Source organism: Monodelphis domestica, chromosome 1, assembly GCF_027887165.1.
Source record: "Monodelphis domestica isolate mMonDom1 chromosome 1, mMonDom1.pri, whole genome shotgun sequence".
Taxonomy (NCBI): Eukaryota; Metazoa; Chordata; class Mammalia; order Didelphimorphia; family Didelphidae; genus Monodelphis; species Monodelphis domestica.
The window spans coordinates 65,239,398-65,261,054 of record NC_077227.1 but is presented as its reverse complement, the minus strand read 5'-3'; the positions used below and the strand labels follow the sequence as shown (position 1 = coordinate 65,261,054).

Here is a 21,657-nt window from a genome sequence, read left to right as displayed (position 1 = left end):
CTACAGTTAAGATTCTTGAAGTCAAGGGTTGTTTTATTATCATCTTTGTATGCCTGTCACTTAACACAGTGCCTAGCACAGGTAAGGTCTTAATAAATGTTAGTTTAATTAATTGATTGATTGATACCCACCTAACTGGGACAAGGAGGGACTTTGGCGGAGTGGGGCTAGAATGGTGGTTATTGAGCTTTGCCTCCTGCTCATTGTACAAGCCAATTTCTTGGAACATGTTGCTCAGACCAGCCACTGTTCCTTTCTGAATTGCTCGGAGTGAGTGCCGACGGTACTCATCCCGGGCTCTTTGAGCTTTCCATCTCCGTTCTTCATCTGCAGCTTTAGAACGGCGTACTGAAAAAGAGAAAAGAGGATAAGGAAAAGAGATGTTCAAAAACAGTGAATCAATAAATAAATATGCATTGAGTGCCTACACTCAAAGGTAAGGATGCTGCAGTGCTGAAGAGGGAAAACTATATAATTGTTCTCTTTGCAGAAGATTTCCTTCACAAACTCACAGTTCAGTGGTATTGTGAAGCAAAGAGATGTTTGCAGTTTTTAAGGGGTATTTGGGAAAATTAGAAGTAGCCTCAAAGCTACTTAATATTGATTGGTTATTTGAGAGAATGCATTGGGACTTCTGCTTACAGTCATGCAAGCAAAGTCAGTATCTGTGCTGAAAATATGTCCTGGGTAAATTTTCACATGAAATCAGAAAGTCGCACTGTGGTTGAATGTGTGAACAGATCTATATCATAGCAGATATGTAGAATGGAGTATCTGAGACAAGGATGAATCAAGGACCTTAGATTTGTAAAACTGAGGGGGAAAAGACATTTAAAAAGTGTAATAACCTGACTGCTTCAGGGAATCAAGGAGTAGAAAAGTCACCAGCATGTTTTAATATTCTCCAACCAGACCCTGTGATGTGCATAAACCACAAGTTGCATTATGGGAACAGAAAGGAATTATAGGAGCAAAAAAAAAAAGGAAAAAGGAATTTTCTCACCCAAAGCAATTTTCTCATTCATAATCAATAAGAATTTAGAATAAATTACTCAAGAGTTTAAAATACAGACAACTCCTAAGAGTTTCTATAGCTAGCTGACTGGGAATATCTGGTTAGTGTCTACATAACAAAAAGTGCTGAGAAAAACCCCTGGGACTTCAATGCCAAAAGACCTTTTCCCTGATGGTAAAGAAGATATAAAAATATCCATAATTAAAGACAAATTTTGATTTTGAATCCTTGATCCCATCCCCTCCTCTCTCTTCCATTAGATTGCTCACAGAATGACTTCCCAAGAAATCTTCATTCTCTGGTCCTTATCTCTATGCTCTGTCTTCCTATAAACAGGACAAGGTCTACCCCATAATTAAAAACCCTTTATTTAACCATATCCTATCCCTCAAGCTATCATCTTATATTTTTTTCTGCTTTCCATAGACAAATTCCTTAAAATGCTAGTGACATATTTTACCTCCATTTTCTCTCCTCTATGTCATTTAAAAATATCTTTCCATTTGATTCTAACCTCATCACTCAACTGAAATTCCTTTAGTTGAAGGAACAAGTCATCTCTTATTGTCTTTTCTCACTCCTCATCCTTCTTGACCTCTTTGCAGTATTGGACATTGCTGATCCCCCATCTTTTGCTAGCTAGTCTCTCCTCTCAGTTTTCATGACAATGAATCTTTTGTTTTCTTTCATTTGCTTGACTATTCTTTATCTCCCTTATGTGTCTGTCCTCCATGTTCTGCTCCCCTAACTGTAGAAATATACCAAATCTCTGTCCTAAGCCCTCTTTCTTATGATTCCATCATCTCTCATGAGTTCAATTATCTCTTTTGTTCTTCTGTTATTCAGTCCTTTACAACTCTTCATAACCTCATGGACCATTGTTCTCCAGGAGATTTTCTTGGCAAGGATACTGAGATGGTTTGCCATTTCCTCCTCTAGAGGATCCAGTAGGAAGTGTGTAAAACTGGATTTGAACTCAGATCTTCCTAACTCCAGGTCCAGCACTTTTCTCACTAAGCCACCAAACTTCTTCCCAGGTATGCAGAAGTTAAGTGACTTGCTCAAGGTAACACAGGTAAGAAAGATGTGAGGTTGGATTTGAACTTTGGTCTTCCTAACTCAAGGATCAATGCCCTAAACCACTGAGGCACAGCTGCCTCTATAATTATCTCTAGGCAGGTGATTCTCAGGTGTATCTATAATCTTGCATTATAAGTTTTCTATCAGATATTTCTCTGGATGTCCTACAAGCACTCAAATAAACATATCCAAAGAGAACCCATTCCCTTTCCCTCAAAATTCACTTTTCTACATTTGCTCTATCTAGGTAAAGTATACCACCATCTTTGGAACTTCAGTGATTCTCAATTCTTCATCTTCTCTCACCCACAATCAATGAGTGGCCAAGCCTGGTTGATTTTTCCCTCCATGACATCTTTCTAATCTGTCTCCTCTCTGTCCTTACCACCAGCCTTTCCCAATACTATTGTAAATAGTCACATCATTGGTCACCCTGCCTCGAATCTCTATCCTCCCCCATTCAACTTCCACACCAATGCCAAAACACTATTCTAAAAATACAGGTAGAGGCATTCATTTCTCAGTGGTTAGAGCACTGGCTGTAGAGTCAGGAGGACCTAAGTTCAAATCTGACCTCAGACACTTCCTAGCTGTGTGACTCTGAACAAGTCATTTAACCTCTACATGCCTAGAAGGCAGTTTGATGGCTCATGGGACAGAGTAATGAGCCTGGAGTTTGGAAGACCTGAGTATAATCCAAGCTGTGTGTCCCTAGGCAAGTCCCTTCACCTATGATTGCCTGACAAAAGGATCCACAGGAGAAGGAAATGGCAAAGCACTCCAGAAGTCTTGCCAACAAAACCCCATGGATAGCTTCAGTCCATGAGGTCATGGAGACTTGGACATGACTGAATGACTGAACAATAACAAAGCACAGGTCCTACCACATCACCAAACTCCAGTGGCTCCCTATTGCCTCTAGCAGAACAAGCTATTTAGCACTGAAACCTTCATGGTCTGGTTCCAGCTTTCCTTTGAAGGCTTCTGATACTTTAGTTTCTTTTGAATCACTCAACTCTAGGCAACTGACCTTCTTATTGTTCTTTAAATCCCCAAATCCGTCTTCCATCACTGTACCTTTCCACAGGCTAGGATGGAGTCCTACCTTAATTTCACTTTATACCATGCCCTCCTTCCTTCAGAGCTCATTTTAAATGATAATTCCTGAACTTTTTACTCATAGTAAGTCCCCCAATTTGAAATAGCCTTATAATGACCTTGAATGGACTTTGAATTCACATATATGTAGATGTGGTTTTCCCACAACATGAAGCTATTTTTAAAAAAAAATCTTTGTACCTCCAGTGGCAAACAAGTTCTTACTACATATAGTCAAAGTGGTAGTCTCTCGGTGACCAAGAATGACTATTGTCTTTGTGCATTATCATCTATTGATGTACCCTCATGTGGCTTTGGAGTCCAAAGGCTGAGGCGCAGAGTTTGTGGCACATGGGGCATGAGACGCCAGTTGTGACGGGAGGTGCGGCTGTGGCCTGGTGTCGGCGTTCATGCGCAGCGGCAAGACGTCGACGTCGCTCATCTTCAAAGGTGGCGGCGGCATGGTGAATGTGGGTTCGCCAGCTGCTTCTGTCAGAGGCAGCGAGTTCTAGTTGCTTTGGTGTCATGCCAGCCCACTTCAGGTTGGACTTTAGCTGATCCTTGAATCTTTTCTTCGGCCAGCCTTGTCTCATGAGTCCAGCTGACAGTTCACCATAGAATACCTGTCTTGGTATTCGCTGTGGGTCCATGCAGATGACGTGTCCAGACCATCGTAGCTGGGTTTGGAGGACCATGACTTCGATGCTGGTGGAGTTGGCTCTGTCAAGGACTTCCTGATGGTGATTCGGTCCTGCCATCTGATCCTCATGACTGACCGGAGAGAGCGTTGGTGGAATTGCTCCAGCTGTTTCATGTGCTTCCGGTACAGTGTCCATGTCTCGCAACTGTACAGGAGCGAGCTGAGGACCACTGCGTTGTACACTTTGAGCTTCGTCGCAGTGCTTACACCACTGTGTTGGAGGACTTTGCAGCGCAGCCGCCCAAGTGCCTGGCTGGCCTTTTGGATCCTGGCATTGATCTTGTGGTCTAGGGACCCATCGTTGGCGATGGTGCTGCCCAAGTACTTGAAAGTGTTGACGTTAGAAAGCTGCGTGCCATTGATTGTAATGCACAGCTGGTTTGTTGGCCTCCCTGGTGCAGGTTGGAATAGCACCTCTGTTTTGCTGAGGCTAATGGTCAGGCCAAACAGTTTTGTTGCAGTGGAGAACCTGTCCACAATGGTTTGGAGATGATTTTCTTGGTGGGCCATGAGAGCACAGTCATCTGCAAAGAGAGTTTCCAGGATGAGTCTCTCTGTTGTCTTTGTTTTTGCAGTGAGGTAGCGAAGGTCGAATAGTGAGCCATCCAATCGGTATTTGATGTAGACGCCCAGGTCTAGATCCATCATAGCATGTCGTAATACTTGGGTGAAGCTTAGGTTGAATAGCACCAGAGCGAGGACACAGCCTTGTTTCACGCCATTGGAGATGTTGAAGCAATCGGAAGTCTCTCCACCAGATAGGACTTCCCTTGTCATGTCGACATGAAAGAGCTGGATCAGTTTGACGAATTTTGCTGGGCAACCGAGCTTGCTGAGGATCACCCACATCATAGTAGGCATTTAATAAATGCATGTTGATTTGTAGATCAATGGAATGAAGTTCCTGACTCAAATTTTGGGAAGGAATTGGGCTAGACAAATCAGTTTGCCCCTTTATATGTCCATCATTTTCTTCTCAGAATCATGAAGCATGGGGACTAGAAGGGTCCTCAGAGGTTAACTAGTCCTTTAAAGATGATAACTCTAATGTCTAGAAGGATTATGTAAGTGAATCCTTCAAGGTCTTGTTATTAAGAATAAATTAAATAAGGAGGCAGCTAGGTGACTCAGATAAAGAGCCAGACATGAAGATAGGATGTCCCGGGTTCAAATTTGACCTCAGACACTTCCTAGCTCCTGACCAAGATCCTAGATCCTGACCAAGTCACTTGACCCTATTTGCCTAGCTCTTGTGCCTCAGAACCAGTACTTAGCATAGATTTTAAGACAGAAGATAAAGGTTTTTTAAATAAATAAATAAGTCAAATAAACCCATGTATCTAGTTTCATACTGTACAACAAGAGAGTTAATAGAACAATGCATAAATCTGGACCAGATCATTACCAGGCTTATTTTTTGCTTCTTTTCTAAATTCTCAGCCTTTTTTATCACAGGCAATAAAAAACTCCAGTTAGACTGTGTACTTTCAGAAGACAACTCAGCATGGATTTGCTCTAGTCAGGTGCCTCACTATGTTCTCAGTGTAAAATAAAATGCATTCAAAAATGCAGGATTCAACTGCTGGGACATTAGCATGGCAAGGATGAAGACAGGCAATAATCAGAGTTAGCTGAGTGTAAGCAGAGTGACACAGAGGTGACCCTCCAGCAGGGCGGGCAGCCAGTGTTTATTCAGGACCAGCTGCATGGCAATTGATTAAAGGGGTTAATCATCAGGGCTGACCTGGTTAATTTCAGTGAACAACAATTGGTCATGCCCCACTCTCTGTAGCCCATGGACACTCCTTCTGATGAGATTTTTCATCACTCCCATGTCATGTCCAGGCCAAGGATCGAGACAGTACCCTTTATGAATCCTCAAGGGCAGGGGAAGTCTGTTAAAAAGACAACAAAGTCAGAGAATTATAGAAGAAGGTTCTCTGTAGAAAACCTACTTCGGGCATTATCACTAGAATTTCCTACAAGCTCCCATATGGCTCTGGCCTGGACTTTTCAAACAGATGCTAAGCAAGTTGCTGGAAGCTCCCCTGAAGCTGTTAAATCAGCTTTGTGAATGTTGAGGGTGGGAGAGACTCCAGAGCATTACAGGTTAGGCTGAAACATGAGTGCCATGGAGCCCCCACTTCTCTGGCCAAGAAAACAGAGAGCCATTGGCTTAAGTCTGGCACGGGGCAGACGCTCTAGGGAGGCATCATGGTATAATGGAAAAAGCTTGATTTTTACACTAGGAGACAAGTTCAAGTCTTGACTCTGATGCTTAATATGTGACTATTGCAAGTCATTTAATTTCTTTGAGTTCTTGTTTCTCAGCTCTAAAATTGGGGTGATAATAACAATTATTATTATTAAGAAGATCCTAATTCTCATCTGTTCAAATTTTTGTTAAACACCTATTATATTCAGAGCATGTCAGGGAGAGATAAAGAATTTACACAAAATATAATATTTATTTTCATGGTGCACATAGCCCGCTAGGGAGAACAAATAACTATCATTCACAGTTAGATATGATAAATGCTTTAGAACCAAGGTCTCCAAAATTGGGGAGAAGCAGCCTCACCTCAAGGGGGTTATGATCTTAGCCCAAAGGGAACTTGATTAATCAGATGGGAAAATAAGTAGCATCCAATATGAGAGACAATCACTGAGAATATGGCTGAGAAATGGACAATTATTGGTTTTATCTCCAACACAGGCACATCCACATCTACCCTTGTCCCTCAATACTCAATCCCAATTCTCAGTCCCCAGGATCACCCTTTAGAATCTGATGCAGACCCCTTGGGGCAGTTGTAACCTAAACTAACCATTAACCAGAGAAAGTACACAAGCATGATTGGAACTCCACACATATTATGACATTAGAGGATCCTAGGTGGTAGTGTAGACAAAGCACAAGGCTTGGAGTTAGGAAAAACTGAGTTCACATCTGACAGCATACACTTACTAACTGAGTAATCTTAAGCAAATCACTTATCCTCTTTGGTTTTCTCAGATATGAAATGGGGATAATAATAGCACCAACCTCCTGGGGTTGTGAGAATCAAATGAGATGGTATTTATTTGTAACACATTTAGCAGTCTCTGGCACACGACAGGTGCTTAATAAAAATGTTCATTTTCTTCTTCCTTCCTACATTTTCATTCTACTCAAACCCATCCATTTTATAAACTTCCCCTTTACTGTGAACACCAATAGCCTTAGGTTCACCTAGTTTTTTAACTTGGTATCATCTTCAATTTCTTCTTCTCCTTCTCAGCCCATCAACATATGCAGTCAGTTACCAGATCTTTTCGATTTTACTTCTGCATTTCTCATATTTTCCCCTTTCTCTCTGGTTACCCAGCCTCCATTCTAGTTCAGGCCCTCGTCACCTCTTGCTAGACTATTGGAATTATTTCCTAATGTTTCAAATCTCTTCCCATTCTATCCACCTTCCAATAGAATTTTCAAAAAGTGCAAATCTGAGCATGGCACTCAGTAAACCCCAATGGCTTCATATTGATTCTTGGATTAAGTCCTATCATGACTTAGCATAAGTCCCTGGCATATATTTTTGTTGTTCAGTCATTTCAGTTGTATCTGATTCTTCATGGTCCTATCTGGGGTTTTCTTGGCAAAGATATTAGAGGGGTTTGTCATTTCCTTTTCTAGCTCATTTGACAGATGAAGAAACTGAGGCTAATAGATGTAAGTGACTTGCTCAGGGTCACACAGTTAATTAGTATATGAGTCCTGATTTGAACTCAGAAATATGAGTCTTTCTGACTCCAGGTCCAGTATTCTATATACAATACCATCTACCTGCCTTAATATATATTAGATATATAATAAATGCTAGTTGACTTTTTCTTAATCTTTGGCACCGGGAGGGTAAGTGTTTTGTCAATACTTGTCAAAGCGAGAAGCCAGGCCTTCATGAATCAAAATGTCTGTCCTTTATCCAGTATACCATATCACTTCTCTGCTTTGTATGTAGTAAGCACTTAATACATGTTGAACTGAATTAGAAAAGTATTCATGCCAAGTCTCCTAAAAGAAGAGACGACAGAGAACCTAGAAGGGAATTCTTGTGTCTAGTAGCACTAAAAATTCTATACTTCCCATTATCAATTAATATGTATTATATTGAATATAAATAATATTAATATTAATAAATGTGTATTAAGCACCTATTGTTGTTGGGAATTTTGCTGGGAATACAAAGATAAAAATAGTATGTAGATAGACAGATAGATAGACAGACAGAAAGACAGCTGGATAGATGGATGGATAGATGGATGGTTGGAAGGATGGATAGATTGATGGACAGAGAGAGATGGATAGATGGATAGATGGATGGGGAGAGAGAGAGAGAGACAGAGAGAGAGGGAGAGAGAGAGAGATAGGAAGGAAGGAAGGAAGGAAGGAAGGAAGGAAGGAAGGAAGGAAGGAAGGAAGGAAGGAAGGAAGGAAGGAAGGAAGGAAGGAAGGAAGGAAGGAAGGAAGGAAGGAAGGAAAGGTCTTTGCCCTTATAAAATGTATATGCTACTAAGAGAAATAAATTATGACATGTCCACAACTATATATAATAAATAAAGACTTTTGGGGTGGGGGAATAGTAGCAGCTGAGAGGAACAGGAGAGGACTCATGTAGAGGGTGTTACTTGAACCAAGATTTAAAGAAAGTTAGGAATTCTAAGAGGCAAAAGTGAAGAAAGTGCATTCTAGGCGCAGGGATCATACTGTGTAAATGCACTCCTTTGTCTTGGTTGAGGAGATGGGGAGGGGGGGGGCTACAGTACACTTTCTGGGTCAGCTTTTTCAAGCTCCCCAAATGTCACAGTGATTGTTATGCTTCAGCACTGCCCTCAATGTTACTACTATAGTAGGAAAAGAGCTTGAAGTGAAAGTAATTGACACTGACATTTATGGGACATTTTCAAAGTAACTTTCAGGCCCACTGAGGCTTTCTTGTATTTGGGGGTTGAGAAGGGAAGAGAAAGGAAATGTGAGAGGAATGGAGAAAAGCTACAAATCATTAATAGGCTTTGTTGTACTCTCCTGTGCAAAGACATTAATAAAGGGAATTACCCATAAAACTTAGCCATCTTTTCCTTCTTCCCTTTCATTTTCAATGATAAATTCCTTCCATCTGTTATCTGCTCCTGCCTTTGAATTTTCTCTCCAGAGGAAACCTACTATGACAAAGTTAAGGCACATTGTGGATACTGCCACAAGGATGACTCCTATCCCTGGCAGCTTTCATTTCTGCAGCATATCTAGGAGTTCCTCATAAGCCTTGCTAAATACCTGGAGATGACCACTGAAGCCCCTGAGGCTCCAAGGAGCAGGAGCAGAGTGTGTCTCCTCAAATGGACACTCTAACCCACCTGATCCTTTAGGGCAGGCTTTTCTAGAAGATCATTTGCCAAGATGTAGGAATAATTAAATTCTTGACCCAATATCACTTTGTAGGAGCAACATGCTTAGCTTTGGCAGAAAAAGAAAGGAAACGAAAATCTTATGCTCACTAGACCCTAGAGAATGGAGCAACAAAGCAGAAAAGGAACCAGGCAGATCCTATAGCTGGGATTGGGTCAGAAAACTTGCCCCTCAAAGCCAATTTATTAACTTCTTATTAGTCCCAGCTCTGCCTTGTAGTTATCTCACATTCCTTAAGCCAGAAATGATCTCTCAGATCAAACTGGCCATAGCATTTTGTCTGGGTTGCTCATTTGAGCTTAGCACCCTCTGCCCTCTATTACAGGCATCCATATCGATGTCTTTTGCCTCATTCAATTGTAGTCACCAAGAGCAAAGACCCTGTTTTCTATTAGCTTTGCATTCATGGATTACATGTGTCTTGGATATAATAGTGCCTTGGATAAATATTAAACTCACAAAAGAAGAAGGAAGGAAGGAAGGAAGGAAGGAAGGAAGGAAGGAAGGAAGGAAGGAAGGAAGGAAGGAAGGAAGGAAGGAAGGAAGGGAGGAAGAGAGGAAGGGAGGGAGGGAGGAAGGGAGGGAGGGAGGGAGGGAGGAAACGAGGAAAGGAGGAAAGGAGGAAAGGAAGGAAGAAGAAAGAAAGAAAGAAAGAAAGAAAGAAAGAAAGAAAGAAAGAAAGAAAGAAAGAAAGAAAGAAAGAAAGAAAGAAAGAAAGAAAGAAAGAAAGAAAGAAAGAAAGAAAGAAAGAAAGAAAGAAAGAAAGAAAGAAAGAAAGAAAGAAAGAAAGAAAGAAAAAAAGAAAGAAAGAAAGAAAGAAAGAAAGAAAGAAAGAAAGAAAGAAAGAAAGAAAGAAAGAAAGAAAGAAAGAAAGAAAGAAAGAAAGAAAGAAAGAAAGAAAGAAAGAAAGAAAGAAAGAAAGAAAGAAAGAAAGAAAGAAAGAAAGAAAGAAAAAGGAAGGAAGGAAGGAAGGAAGGAAGGAAGGAAGGAAGGAAGGAAGGAAGGAAGGAAGGAAGGAAGGAAGGAAGGAAGGAAGGAAGGAAGGAAGGAAGGAAGGAAGGAAGAACTTCAAGGCAACATGGGGTGCTAAGTGATAAATATGAGGAGTAGGAGGGTAAAGTAGAAGGAATACTGTATGGAGGGTCAGAGGTTCTAGTTCTGAATCCCAGCTCTGTTTCCTACAAGCTGTATGATCTTAGGAAAGTCACTTGTCTTGGTCTCATCTGGACAATAAAGGGATTAGTGTAAATGACTGGTAAGATCTCTTGAAACTCTAAATATTTTGAAACTTGCTGAATGGCATAGATTTTAAGTACTATAGGAGTTTAGTTATTGTTGTTTCCATTAGGATAGTAATCAAGGTTAATTAGCTCAGAAACCAAACATTAGCTCCTGTGATTAACTGATAAGTGAGTGAGAAGGTGGAGCTCAGTGGCTCAGTGGAGAGCACAAAGCTCTGTCAGGAAGACTTATCTTCATGAATTCAGATCCAACCTCAGAGACTTACAACCTGTGTTACCCTAGGCAAGTCACTTATTATCCCTGTGGGTCTCAGTTTTCTCATCTGTAAAATGAGCTGAAGAAGGAAATAATAAACCATTCCAATATCTTTGCCAAGAAAACCCCAAATTGGGTTGGTCACAAAGAGTCAGACATGATTGAAACAACAACATAATATCAGTCTTGTGGATAAAATACATGTTGTAAGAATTAGAGAACAGAGATTATGGGGCTGCTTTTACTTTTTACAGAGATAAAGAAGTAGCAATGGCCCAAGTGTGGACCCTTTACCAATAAATAGCCTGGCTTCTTGGGCACCTGCCATTCTCCTTGGTGAACACCATCCCACAGTCCTAGCTGACTGGCTCTCTCCAGACCTCCAGACCTCAGAGGCATTGCAAATCCCACATTCTCCAGTATTTATGCCCTACAGTCTCGCTGTACCCAACCACTCTCTAAACCTCATCTGCACAGTCTGGGAATTGGACTAAATGAACTCAAATGACCCTTGCAGTTCTAGATGTTCTGATACACTCCATACAATTATCTTATGCCTTATTCCCTCCTCAAACTCTATGATCCAACTTGCTTGACCTAGTTGTAATTTTTCTCACATGACCTCTTTCCTTTTGTACTAGTTAGCACCCATGGAGTGCTCTGTTCCCTCGCCTCTACCTTTTAGCTTTCTTGGATTTCCCCAAGACAGCTCAAATCCAACTTTTTCAAGAGATCTTTCTCAGGACCTTTCCAGCTGCTATTTGTGATATTACTTTCCATTTACTCTGTTTATATCTTGTATGTAGGTGTAGTTATTTATAAGTTTTCAATTCCATTAGATCTTAAGGTCCTTGAGGGACACTGACTTTGTTTTTTCCTTACTTTGTTTCTCCAGAACTTAGAATGGAGTCCAACACATAAATAGGTCTTACAAATGTTTATTGGCCAACTGACTCAATGACTAACTGCTAGACCCATTTTAGATCTTGAGAAGTTAGCCTTGATGTATGCTTTGAGGCAAAGTGTGACCCCTAACTGTCTCATCATGGGTACTTTGCTCATATTCTTAATAAAGATATATTGATAACTCAGTTATTAGCAAATAAAATGAGAAATTTCAAATATATATATATATATAGCTAATAATTTCTGAAGAAATCCTCCTTTCTTGTTTCTATATGATTTATGTTCTGCATTCTGCAAATTGTGCCAGAATGAACTGGAGTTTCATCATTTGGGAAGTGAGCTAATCAGGCATTCTAGTGTAAAATGGAGATTTGAACCCTAGACTTCAATCCTTAAAGGTCCTTGGTATTTCCCAGAATTCCCTATAATCTCACCTGAGTTTCCACCTGGGTGAGATCACAATGAGTATTTAACTGGCGGTAACGCCTACCTAGCCCTTTTTCTATGCTCTTGCTTGCTCTACTTGGCCATTGCAAGATGTAGTAAGTAACCTTTGAAGGGGCTAATCAGCCCTAGGCACATAGTTTTCTTATTTTGTATTTCTTTATTCCTTGATTTCTAATAATCTTTAGTAAACCTCATAAATATAATATTTCTATTACTAGAGACTAATTTAATTTTTACACTAGTCTAAGCTATTACTTTGGGCAAATCTCTCGACTTCTCTGGGACTCAGTTCTCTCATCCATAACATGAAGAAATTGAGACCTTTTCTAGTTCAAAAGTCCTAGCCAAAGGCCAAAGACCCAGCTGCAACTAACAGAAAGAACTTGACAAGTGAGAGAAGGAAATGACAGTGAGGTATAGTGAGAAGAACACCAAGTTTGCCTTAAGCCCCAGCTCTACTTCTTAGTTGTATATCCTTGAGTAAGTTTCTCAGTCTCAGTTTCTACATCTGTCAAATGGGGATAATGACACCAATGTCTCCTCCATCCCAGGCATGTTATAAGGTTTAAATAGATAACATAGGTAAAGGTCTTTGGAAGCCTTAAAGCTCTGCATGACTATAAGCTATTATTAACCTCAAGATGCTACATCACTTTTAAGTAGTCAGCAGAAATTGAGTTACTGTAGCCGAGTTGTGACTCCTGTATTTCATTTTTATGAATGTTGAAGGATGTGTGGGGTCTACAAATGATGCACAGCATAAAGGGATACTCCCTAGAGAGTGTCAGGAAGAAGAAAGAGAGAGTATAGTTCATCCCTTTCTGAATTAAGCTGCCTGCTGGAAAATTCATAAACCATCTATATGAGAAGGCTTTCTTCATGCTCCCTCAGGGGCTGTCAATACAGAGTGAAGATTTTCTTGTCTTGAGCTACAATGGGGTATTTTACATTCTCACCATTTGACTTGGTGGGTTTTTTTAATATTGCCTGCCCAACCTAGATGGCTGAACTTTCGGTCTTCCCTGATATACCTGATTTTGATGAGAGAGTAGAAGTTGCAAGTCAGGAAATATCTCTGTCTGGAAAATTAAATTTGAAGGTCACCCAAAGAATAATGAAGAAGGGAATGGTATATGGGAGCCACAGAAATAAATTGTCAACAAAATATAATTCAGGACAAAAAAAATATAAAGGAAACTTTTGTAATATAAAACCAGAAAAAAAATTGGGCTAGGCATAGGACTAAAGCACAGAATGACCAGCAAATGGCCCACTTGCTCCATAGGTAACCACTACAGGTTAATATAATATATCGAGGAGATATCCTCCAAAATAGTTATCAGAGTGCTTAGAGCAGATTTATAGGAGGATATGCACAAGAGTTACACAAGAAAGGTAGGTAAAATTTGATTACACTCTCCATCCCTGGAGAAAGTTCTCTTACTGAAGAGATTGTAGATTTTTGTAAATATCAAACCAGAGTAATAAAAGATCGAAAAGGATAAGATCTAATTCATTAGAATAATGCATCTTGCCACAGGACCATGTCAAGCTAAGGGCTTTGTAGCATTTTCATTTTCCCCAAACTCTCAGGAGTTAAATTATCTTCTCTAAAGAGAACTTCCAAATCTATCCATCTGCTCCTAATCTTTCTCCTGAACCTTAGTTCATCATTACCTTCTTTTTCTTGTGTATCTCCATTCAAATGGCCCATAGACATTTCAAACTCAATGCATGCAAAATGTAACTCATTATATTATGCACCTCATCCATCCCCCAAACTTCCTCATTTCTATTTATGGGACCATCAGCATTCCAGTCACCCAGATTCAAAATTTTAAAATTATCCTTGACTTTCCTCTTTCCCACTACTCCTATAACCAATCAGTTGAGTCCTATCAATTTTTCCTCCTCCACACTACTTGCATCCATCCTTTTCTCTCCATTCACACAGACTCACTTCCCCAATTCTAACATCATTACCACTCACCTGGACTTTCATGTAGCCTACTTATCAGTTTTCCTGGATCAAATCTTATCCCCTTCCCAGTCTACCTGGTACACAATGGGAAAATGATATTCCTTAAAATCAAATCTTACTACTTGTTTCTCTTCTCAAAAATCTGCAAACGCTCCAAGTTATCTCTAGGATAAAATACGAAATCTGGAGCTGAAAAATCCCCCACCATTTCTTTCCCAAATCTCTGTTTTATTTCATATCATCCCCCCATATGTATACTCTGTTCCCATTCAAATATCCTGTTTTTTAAATGGAATTCCATCTCCCACCTCCATGACTTTCTACAAATAATCTTCCATGTCTAAATCTATTCTTTCCTCACCCTTGCCATATAGAATCTTTTTTCATGGCAAATAGGTCTCAGGTGCCATCACCTGAACTACTTTCCCAATCCCTTCAGTTAGTGGCACTCTCTCCTGACCAAAATTAGTTTGTATTATTTTATATTTACTTTCCATTTGCTTACTTATATACATATTCTATGCCCTCTCTGTCTCCAGAATGTAAGATTCTTGAGGATAGGAGCATTTTTTTTTGTATGCGTATTGCCAGCACTTAGCAAGGTACTGTATTCCTAGTAGACCATAATTAACTGGTGTTTTCTTAAATTGGCATTAGACACAGAAGATCAGAGATTCAGCTTGAAATGATAGAAAAGACACTGAAGGATTGGGATTGGGAAACCTGATTTCCAGTCTAGGCTCTGCTAATAGCTAGTTATTGACCTTGGTCAAGACCCCACATTCTCTGGGCCTAAGTAGGCAGTAATTGAATTGTGTAAGGCAACTGGCAAAACTCCAAAGTCCTTTTTAGTTAAAAAAAATTCTATCAAATTTCAGAAAATCTAGGCACAACTACAGCAACCAAAGTTGGAAATACTCTTCTTTACAACTAAAAAGTAAGATTTCACTCTGGTTAGTTAAAATGATATGAGAAAATTCATAGTGATGAATGAATTCAATCATCTACCAAACAGAGGAATGGCATGATTTTCCATGTTTAAAGGGATTTAAAAAGATTATTGATATAGATGACCAGGGTTCTACTGTTATGAGTTGCTCAGTAGTTACTCTTATTGACTTGACTAGTTAAACTTCTCTGAGTCCTTGGAAGCTATACTTTCATTTATTCATTTGATGAAGCATTTATTAAAGGCACTGTTCAGATATTTTTTAAAATTAAAAAAAAGGATCCCATCCCTCTAGAAACTAAAAATCTAGTTGGTGGGAAAAGATATATCATCATCCTCGGTTACCGAGAGACTACTACCACTATATATATATATATATATATATATATATATATATATATATATATATATATATATATATATATATGTATATATATAATGAAATAAATGAAAAAAAATTAAAAATATATAAAATGAAATAATTAAGTAACATTAGGAGCAACTCATTATAAGTCAAAAAGAGGTAAAGACTAGTGCTATGAGCTCAGAGAAAGAAGTAACTGCATGCTCTATTAAATTAGGAAAAAGAGACAAAAGCTGGGCCTTAAAGGAGGAGTATGATTTGGAAGGATGGACCAGGCAGGGGAGTCCTTACAGACAGGGAGGGACTCCAACATGAGCAAAGAAAACTTGTGAGTAATCAGTGTCCATTAAAAGAAAAATTCTCTAGATAGAAAAAAAAAGGGTCTATGCTAAGAAAAAATGGGTAATCTCGTTAGAAAGCTTGGAGTTTTTCAATAGTTGACTTCCTCCCTGTGATCCTTCTAGAAGTCTTACCCACCTCCATCTTTTTTTGGAGGGGAACTAGGGTTTTATTAGTGAAGGCCACCAACATTTGATATTTTCTTCTATTATATCTAGTGTCTTCTTGAAATTCAATGAACGATCAAGATAATGTGCATGGTCAGATAACTACCAGAGGCCACGAAGGGAAATGAAAAGCCAAAAGAAAAGAAATAAAAGTGTTCTTCTCTTCTTAGTAGAACTGCCTAAGAAGTTCTTTTGCCCGCTAGGTGGAAATGAGCCAGGAAGCTGATTAAGAACAGAGCTGAGACTAGACTGACTGGCCCCAAGGTATGTTGGCTGGGGTGGCCATATTTTTGTAAAAAGATGACATTTCGCTTGAGCAGAAGCGTTGGTGGCAAAAGTAGTGTGAAAGAAAAGAAGATAGCATCAGTGCAGCAGAAAAACACTGAACAGCAGCTTTGGATTTTAAAAAACAGCATCTTAGTAAATGGTATCTACAGCTACAATGTAGTTTCAGAACCATGACAAGGAATAGCAGCAAGTCAACAGTAACAGTGAGACACAATCAATTGGGAGGGGTGGGGGGAAGAAAGCAGAGTGCTTAAGTAGAACAGATCTTCCCAGCCCTATAGAAAGCATATAATACTGACATCCTTCTCCATTTTAGAGTGTGATTTTTCTAGGGATTTGTTCACTTCTGCAATGGAGACATTGCTCATTTGTGCATATAGGATAAGAATGATCTTACTTTGTGTTTTTTGCATATCTGTTTTGCTAGCCTGCTCCAATTTAATACTTTGTTGTTTTTTTTTTATTTATTCCTGCTCTGTTGATAGGTCAAGCTTTCAATGGGGTGTAAGCCATCCTCAATATTGAACCTAAGTGGCCTGTGATTCCAGAGTTAAGTGGGATACCCATTACATTATCTCACAAGCCTTTTGACAACCTCTTTGTTATTTGATTAAGGGCACTAGAGTAGGACTTGGCAACTCCCATCTCTTTTCTCCTTGCCCATCTTTCCTCTTGTCCTCTCAAAGACCTTTCGTGACATTCTGCCAGGCATGCTACTGCAAGTTTCCATGAGTCCCTAGGAATTTGATATGATTAAAGCTGAAGTTAAAAGTTCCCTTTCTAAACCTCCTTGAATATTTTTAACCATTCTTTCATTACTCATGGACAATCTAGATCATGGTACAATAAAGAATGAAGCCCTGAAATACTATCAAACTTTCCAAGGAATAATTATAAGACATGTAAGAAACAGTCAGTGATTAGGGAGATATGTAAACTATTTTTCTGCAGTCCTCCTAACTGTAAACCATTTTCTCACATTCTTGGAAACTGCCCATTAACTGAGCCCAAGGATCCCTAAGGGATACATAGGAAGGATTGGCTATTACATAAGAAAGTAAATTCAAACCAGGTCTTTTCTTTGGAAAAGATTAGCAATTCTGGCTTTCTGTGGTCTTTTTGTACTTTTAAAGAAGTCAATACTTCATGAGTAATGGCTACTGAAAGAGTCAACTATGCAGTTTTCATGGTCACAAAACACCGATATTGCAAAAAAAAAAATTACAAGAAAACTTAGAAGAAGGGTCAAATATCTCAAAAATGGAAGAGACCTTCTTCTGACCCAATGGAAGCCCTTCAGGCAGTGTCTCAGACTGACAGTTTGATTTAAACTAAAAAGTTTCACCAAGAAGTAATATCTTAAAAACCTTCTGCTTTTCCTCCTTCAACACTCAATCCTTTATGGGGACCCTTGTTAAACTCCTCATATCTTTACCATCATTGGTGCAATTTCAGTCATTTTTCAGTTCTATCCTACTCTACATGACCCCATTTGGAGTTTTCTTGGCAAAGATACTAGAGTGGTTTGCCATTTCCTTCTCCAGCCCATTTATAATGGAAAAAAACTGAGGCAAACAGGGGTAAGTGATTTAAATAGGGTCACATAGCTAATAAGTGTCTGAGGTCAAATTTGAACTCAGTTAGGAGTCTTTCTAATTCCAGGCCCAGCACTCTGTTCACTGAACCACCCAACTACCCTTTATCATTATACAATTACATTTCCTATTGAACTTCAAACTTTCCTCCTCCTTAGAACTGCCCATCTAGCTTCATAACTGAGTAAAAAATAGAATTGGAAGCTTAAATAAAAATAGTAATCTATTTTTATATCAATTCCATTCAAGACAATTCAGGAACTGCCTAGCGTTTAGCATTAAGCAGGAGGATATAGACTATTTGATAATGTCCCCACCCTAAAAGCTCTTTTCTTTTTGGCATCTTATTGGCTAAAGAATATTTTCAGCATAAGAATCATTCTTCCATATCTGATAAGGAGTCAGTTCCTTAGATTGCAAGCTCCTCTCTCACATTGCAAGTTCCTTGAGATCAGAGACTTTTTTTTTGCCTTTCTTGGCTCTTCCTCTACCCCCCACCAAGCATCTAGCAAAGTCTCTTGACAAATGTTTATTGAATAATCAACAACCCAAATATTTAGAGCACTATTATAGTGTCCTAAGGGCTGTGAAAGACACTGAAGGAGGATAATGGGAGCTGCTTTCTATTGAAATTTACCTGAAACAATGATATTTTGGAGAGTATTTATTTTTATCGAATACCTGTCTGTTATCATCATCGCCATTGTCACCATTGGCATTAGCACTAACATCATCATCATTCATCATCATAATCTTCAAATAATAGTCAATAACTGCCCCCAGAGTAATTGGTGTTGTGCTTCACACTTGTTAGCAAGGTTAAATACAAACAAGCCCATGACTTTTTAAGAATCCATGATCCTTAACAGATAGTAGGAACATTACAGATATCAACAGACATGGGTGAGAAAAGGATCTAGTCGATAACAGACAACGAATTTTAGAAAAGGTTGGTAAACTCACTGCTTTATAGGTTTTAAGCTGGAAAGGAAATGGGAGACATTGAGTCTAATCCCTCATTTTACAGACAGGGAAACTGATACCCCAGAGAGGTTAAGTAACTCATGCTGAGTTAGAGTTCCAAAGTGTGCAACTGTCCTGAGAGTTTATCTCTAGTTATCTCATCTTTAGAATATTACAAACTTAGATATACTTGAGAAGTTAGCATTTACCATTTAATTTCACCTCCCAATAGTGCCATCGGAAGTTATAAAAGTAATTTTCCCTAACTTGTGGGAATTGATATGATTATAATGCTTGGCTTAATTTTTCAGTAATTGCCTCTGGCAAGAGGGATCTTTAGCAGTTACATGCAAGTTTGAAATGTTTGGAATTTCTCTTCCAATAAATCTCTACATTTTTGCCAGCATTTTACTGGCTCTTCAGAAGAAGCATAGCACCTTAGATCTTCTAACACACAACTTTAATCAGTTGAATTAAAAAACAAAATTTTTTGGACAAAGACTTTAGTGAATGGATATGGAAAATCATGTGACCCATTGACCCAACTCTGAAATTGTTGAAATGTAAGAAACCACTGGTCAAGACACCTGAGTATTCCAGTTCTGATTCTTCTAGTAACTAGCTAGGTGACTTTGCATAAGTCATTCTTCTGTAGACCTCAGCTTCCCCATTTGTAAAATGATAGGGTTGGATTATATGACCTCTGAGGTCTCTTCAGATCCCAAAACTCTGGCTCTAAAATGTAGGAAGGTTGAATGTTCACTTGGGAAGGAAGAATTTCCTTGTCCTAAAGTCATGATTCCCCTGGAGAAGGGGATTAATTGTACCTTTATCTTAATTTTTTTTTTAAATCCAGGGTTGAATCTTATTCAAGTTAGCCATTTGGCTAATAACCTCCACTCTGTCACTCTTAAAATATTCTCCCAAATATAACCTTGATGAAAAAGTGCTTAACCCAACTAGAACAAATTCTGATGGAAAGGTAGAATGATGATGCCACTCTCTTCCCTATAACATGAGGAGCTTGATCCATTCATTGCTTCTCCACGCTGAGATCTTTTCTTGCCAAATAATTCCAGAAATCTGCTTTGGTTCTACAGTACAAAGAAGTCCCTAATTTATGTTTAGCCAGCGACTGCCTGGTTGTTTTATTGTTGCTCATTATTTAAAATATTTTACCCTATGGGTTTCTTATGTCAAAAGAAGCAAAAATAATTTTCCTTTACAGAGACATTCAGTTCAAGTTCTTGGGTCTGTTTATCAGTCTTATTTAGCCTGGCAAAATGTAAAAGAACTACAGAAAGCAGACAACTGAGAGTAGCAGTAAATTGTCCACTCCCTGGAGCCACAAATGCTTGGAGATAACTTGGTGCTGAGAGATGAATCTTTGTTCCATTCTAAATTTCATCCCTTTACTTAATTAGCTAATGACATCGATACTGTCACCATGTTCACCTCCTACCACCCTGCTCCTCACCCTATGGCTCATTTTTCACCCTGACCCCTTGTACAGCTTGCCCTGGAGTCAGGGTTGGATGCATGGAGGCAAGAGATGATGGAACCTGGCCAGTCTGCTCTTGGGAAGATTAATTTCAGCAACAGGAGAGCAAAGACCTGGCTTATCGCTACTGCATTCTTGTTAATTTGCAGAGTAAGGTTGAAGTCACTGGAGTCTATTTGAAAAACTCAGAATGACAGTCACTACTATAATCATAATTGAAGCTGTTCTCCTGAGAATCTCAGGGAAAAGAAAGACTCTATTCTCAGTTTTGCCTTAGATGCATGGAATTTGCTCTCAAGTCTTCTCTCTTGCAAACTGGGAAAAATAATTAATGATCTGTAGAAATATTGTGAAGTAAATGAAATAGTATGAAAACACGGGTCCTTCAGAAGAAAGGTATAAAGGACGTATTTTTAGACTAGTATCTCTCTACTTTCACCTTCCAATTGACCTGGAATCTGTTATGAGCCTCCTTACTCTATGATCTGTGGAAAATAATAATTATCAACTGGCATCTCATGAACTTTTACTTACTTGGAATGAGAAAATTATAACTCTTCCTCTAAGCAGCTAGGTAGTGTAGTAGATAGAGGGCTGGGCTTGGACTCAAGATAGACCTAAGTTCAAACCCAGCTTCAGATACTTATTAGCTATGTGACCTTGGGCAAGTCATTTAACCTCTATGTGCCTCATTGTTTTTATCTGTAAAGTGAGGTTAATAATAGCACCTACTTCCAGGATTGGTGTAAGAAATTAAGTGAGAGTATATTTGTAAAGCACTTAGCATGGTTCCTAACACATAGCAAGAACTTAATAAATACTTATGCCCCCCCTCCCTCTACTTTCCTCACCAAGATCTAATAAGAGAAATTTAGTCAGACTGAGGAAGTTTCTATTGTTAAGGGGTTGGACTTCTTTGATTCAAAATATATTTGCATTCCTCTTTAAAAAAGAAAAATAACCCTGAACTAGTTCTCACAATTCCTGTGGAGTTGGAATGTGGATTTTACTCCTAATCTCCAGGAGGTAAAGAAGGAGCAGGCTAAAGAGATTTTGATAAAAATGATTAAACATGTCTTAAATTATCCAGAAGTAATAGGTAAGATCAAAGGATATACAAGGTCTTCCCATGAATCCATTTTGGATCTTCTCTTTTCTGCCAGTAAATGCTCCTTTATGATTCCTTTTCACTCTTCATCAGCCACATGAAAAACACAAGATGGCCTCATAAGTATTACCTGGCCATCTAATCCCATAGTATTTCCAGAAATGTCTGAGTCTCAGTTTTTAGGGTCACTGTTAAGAATTATTTTCTTGGGGG

General features: G+C 39.0%; 1 protein-coding gene across 1 annotated transcript in view; it reads right to left on the bottom strand.

Moving 5' to 3' along the window:
- Positions 1–21,657, bottom strand: part of SH2D4B (SH2 domain containing 4B) — a 207,711-nt gene that overhangs the window by 77,028 nt on the left and 109,026 nt on the right. Inside the window, 1 exon segment of the mRNA XM_056800181.1 lies at positions 132–348. Within this exon segment, the coding sequence (XP_056656159.1) occupies positions 132–348 (217 nt within the window).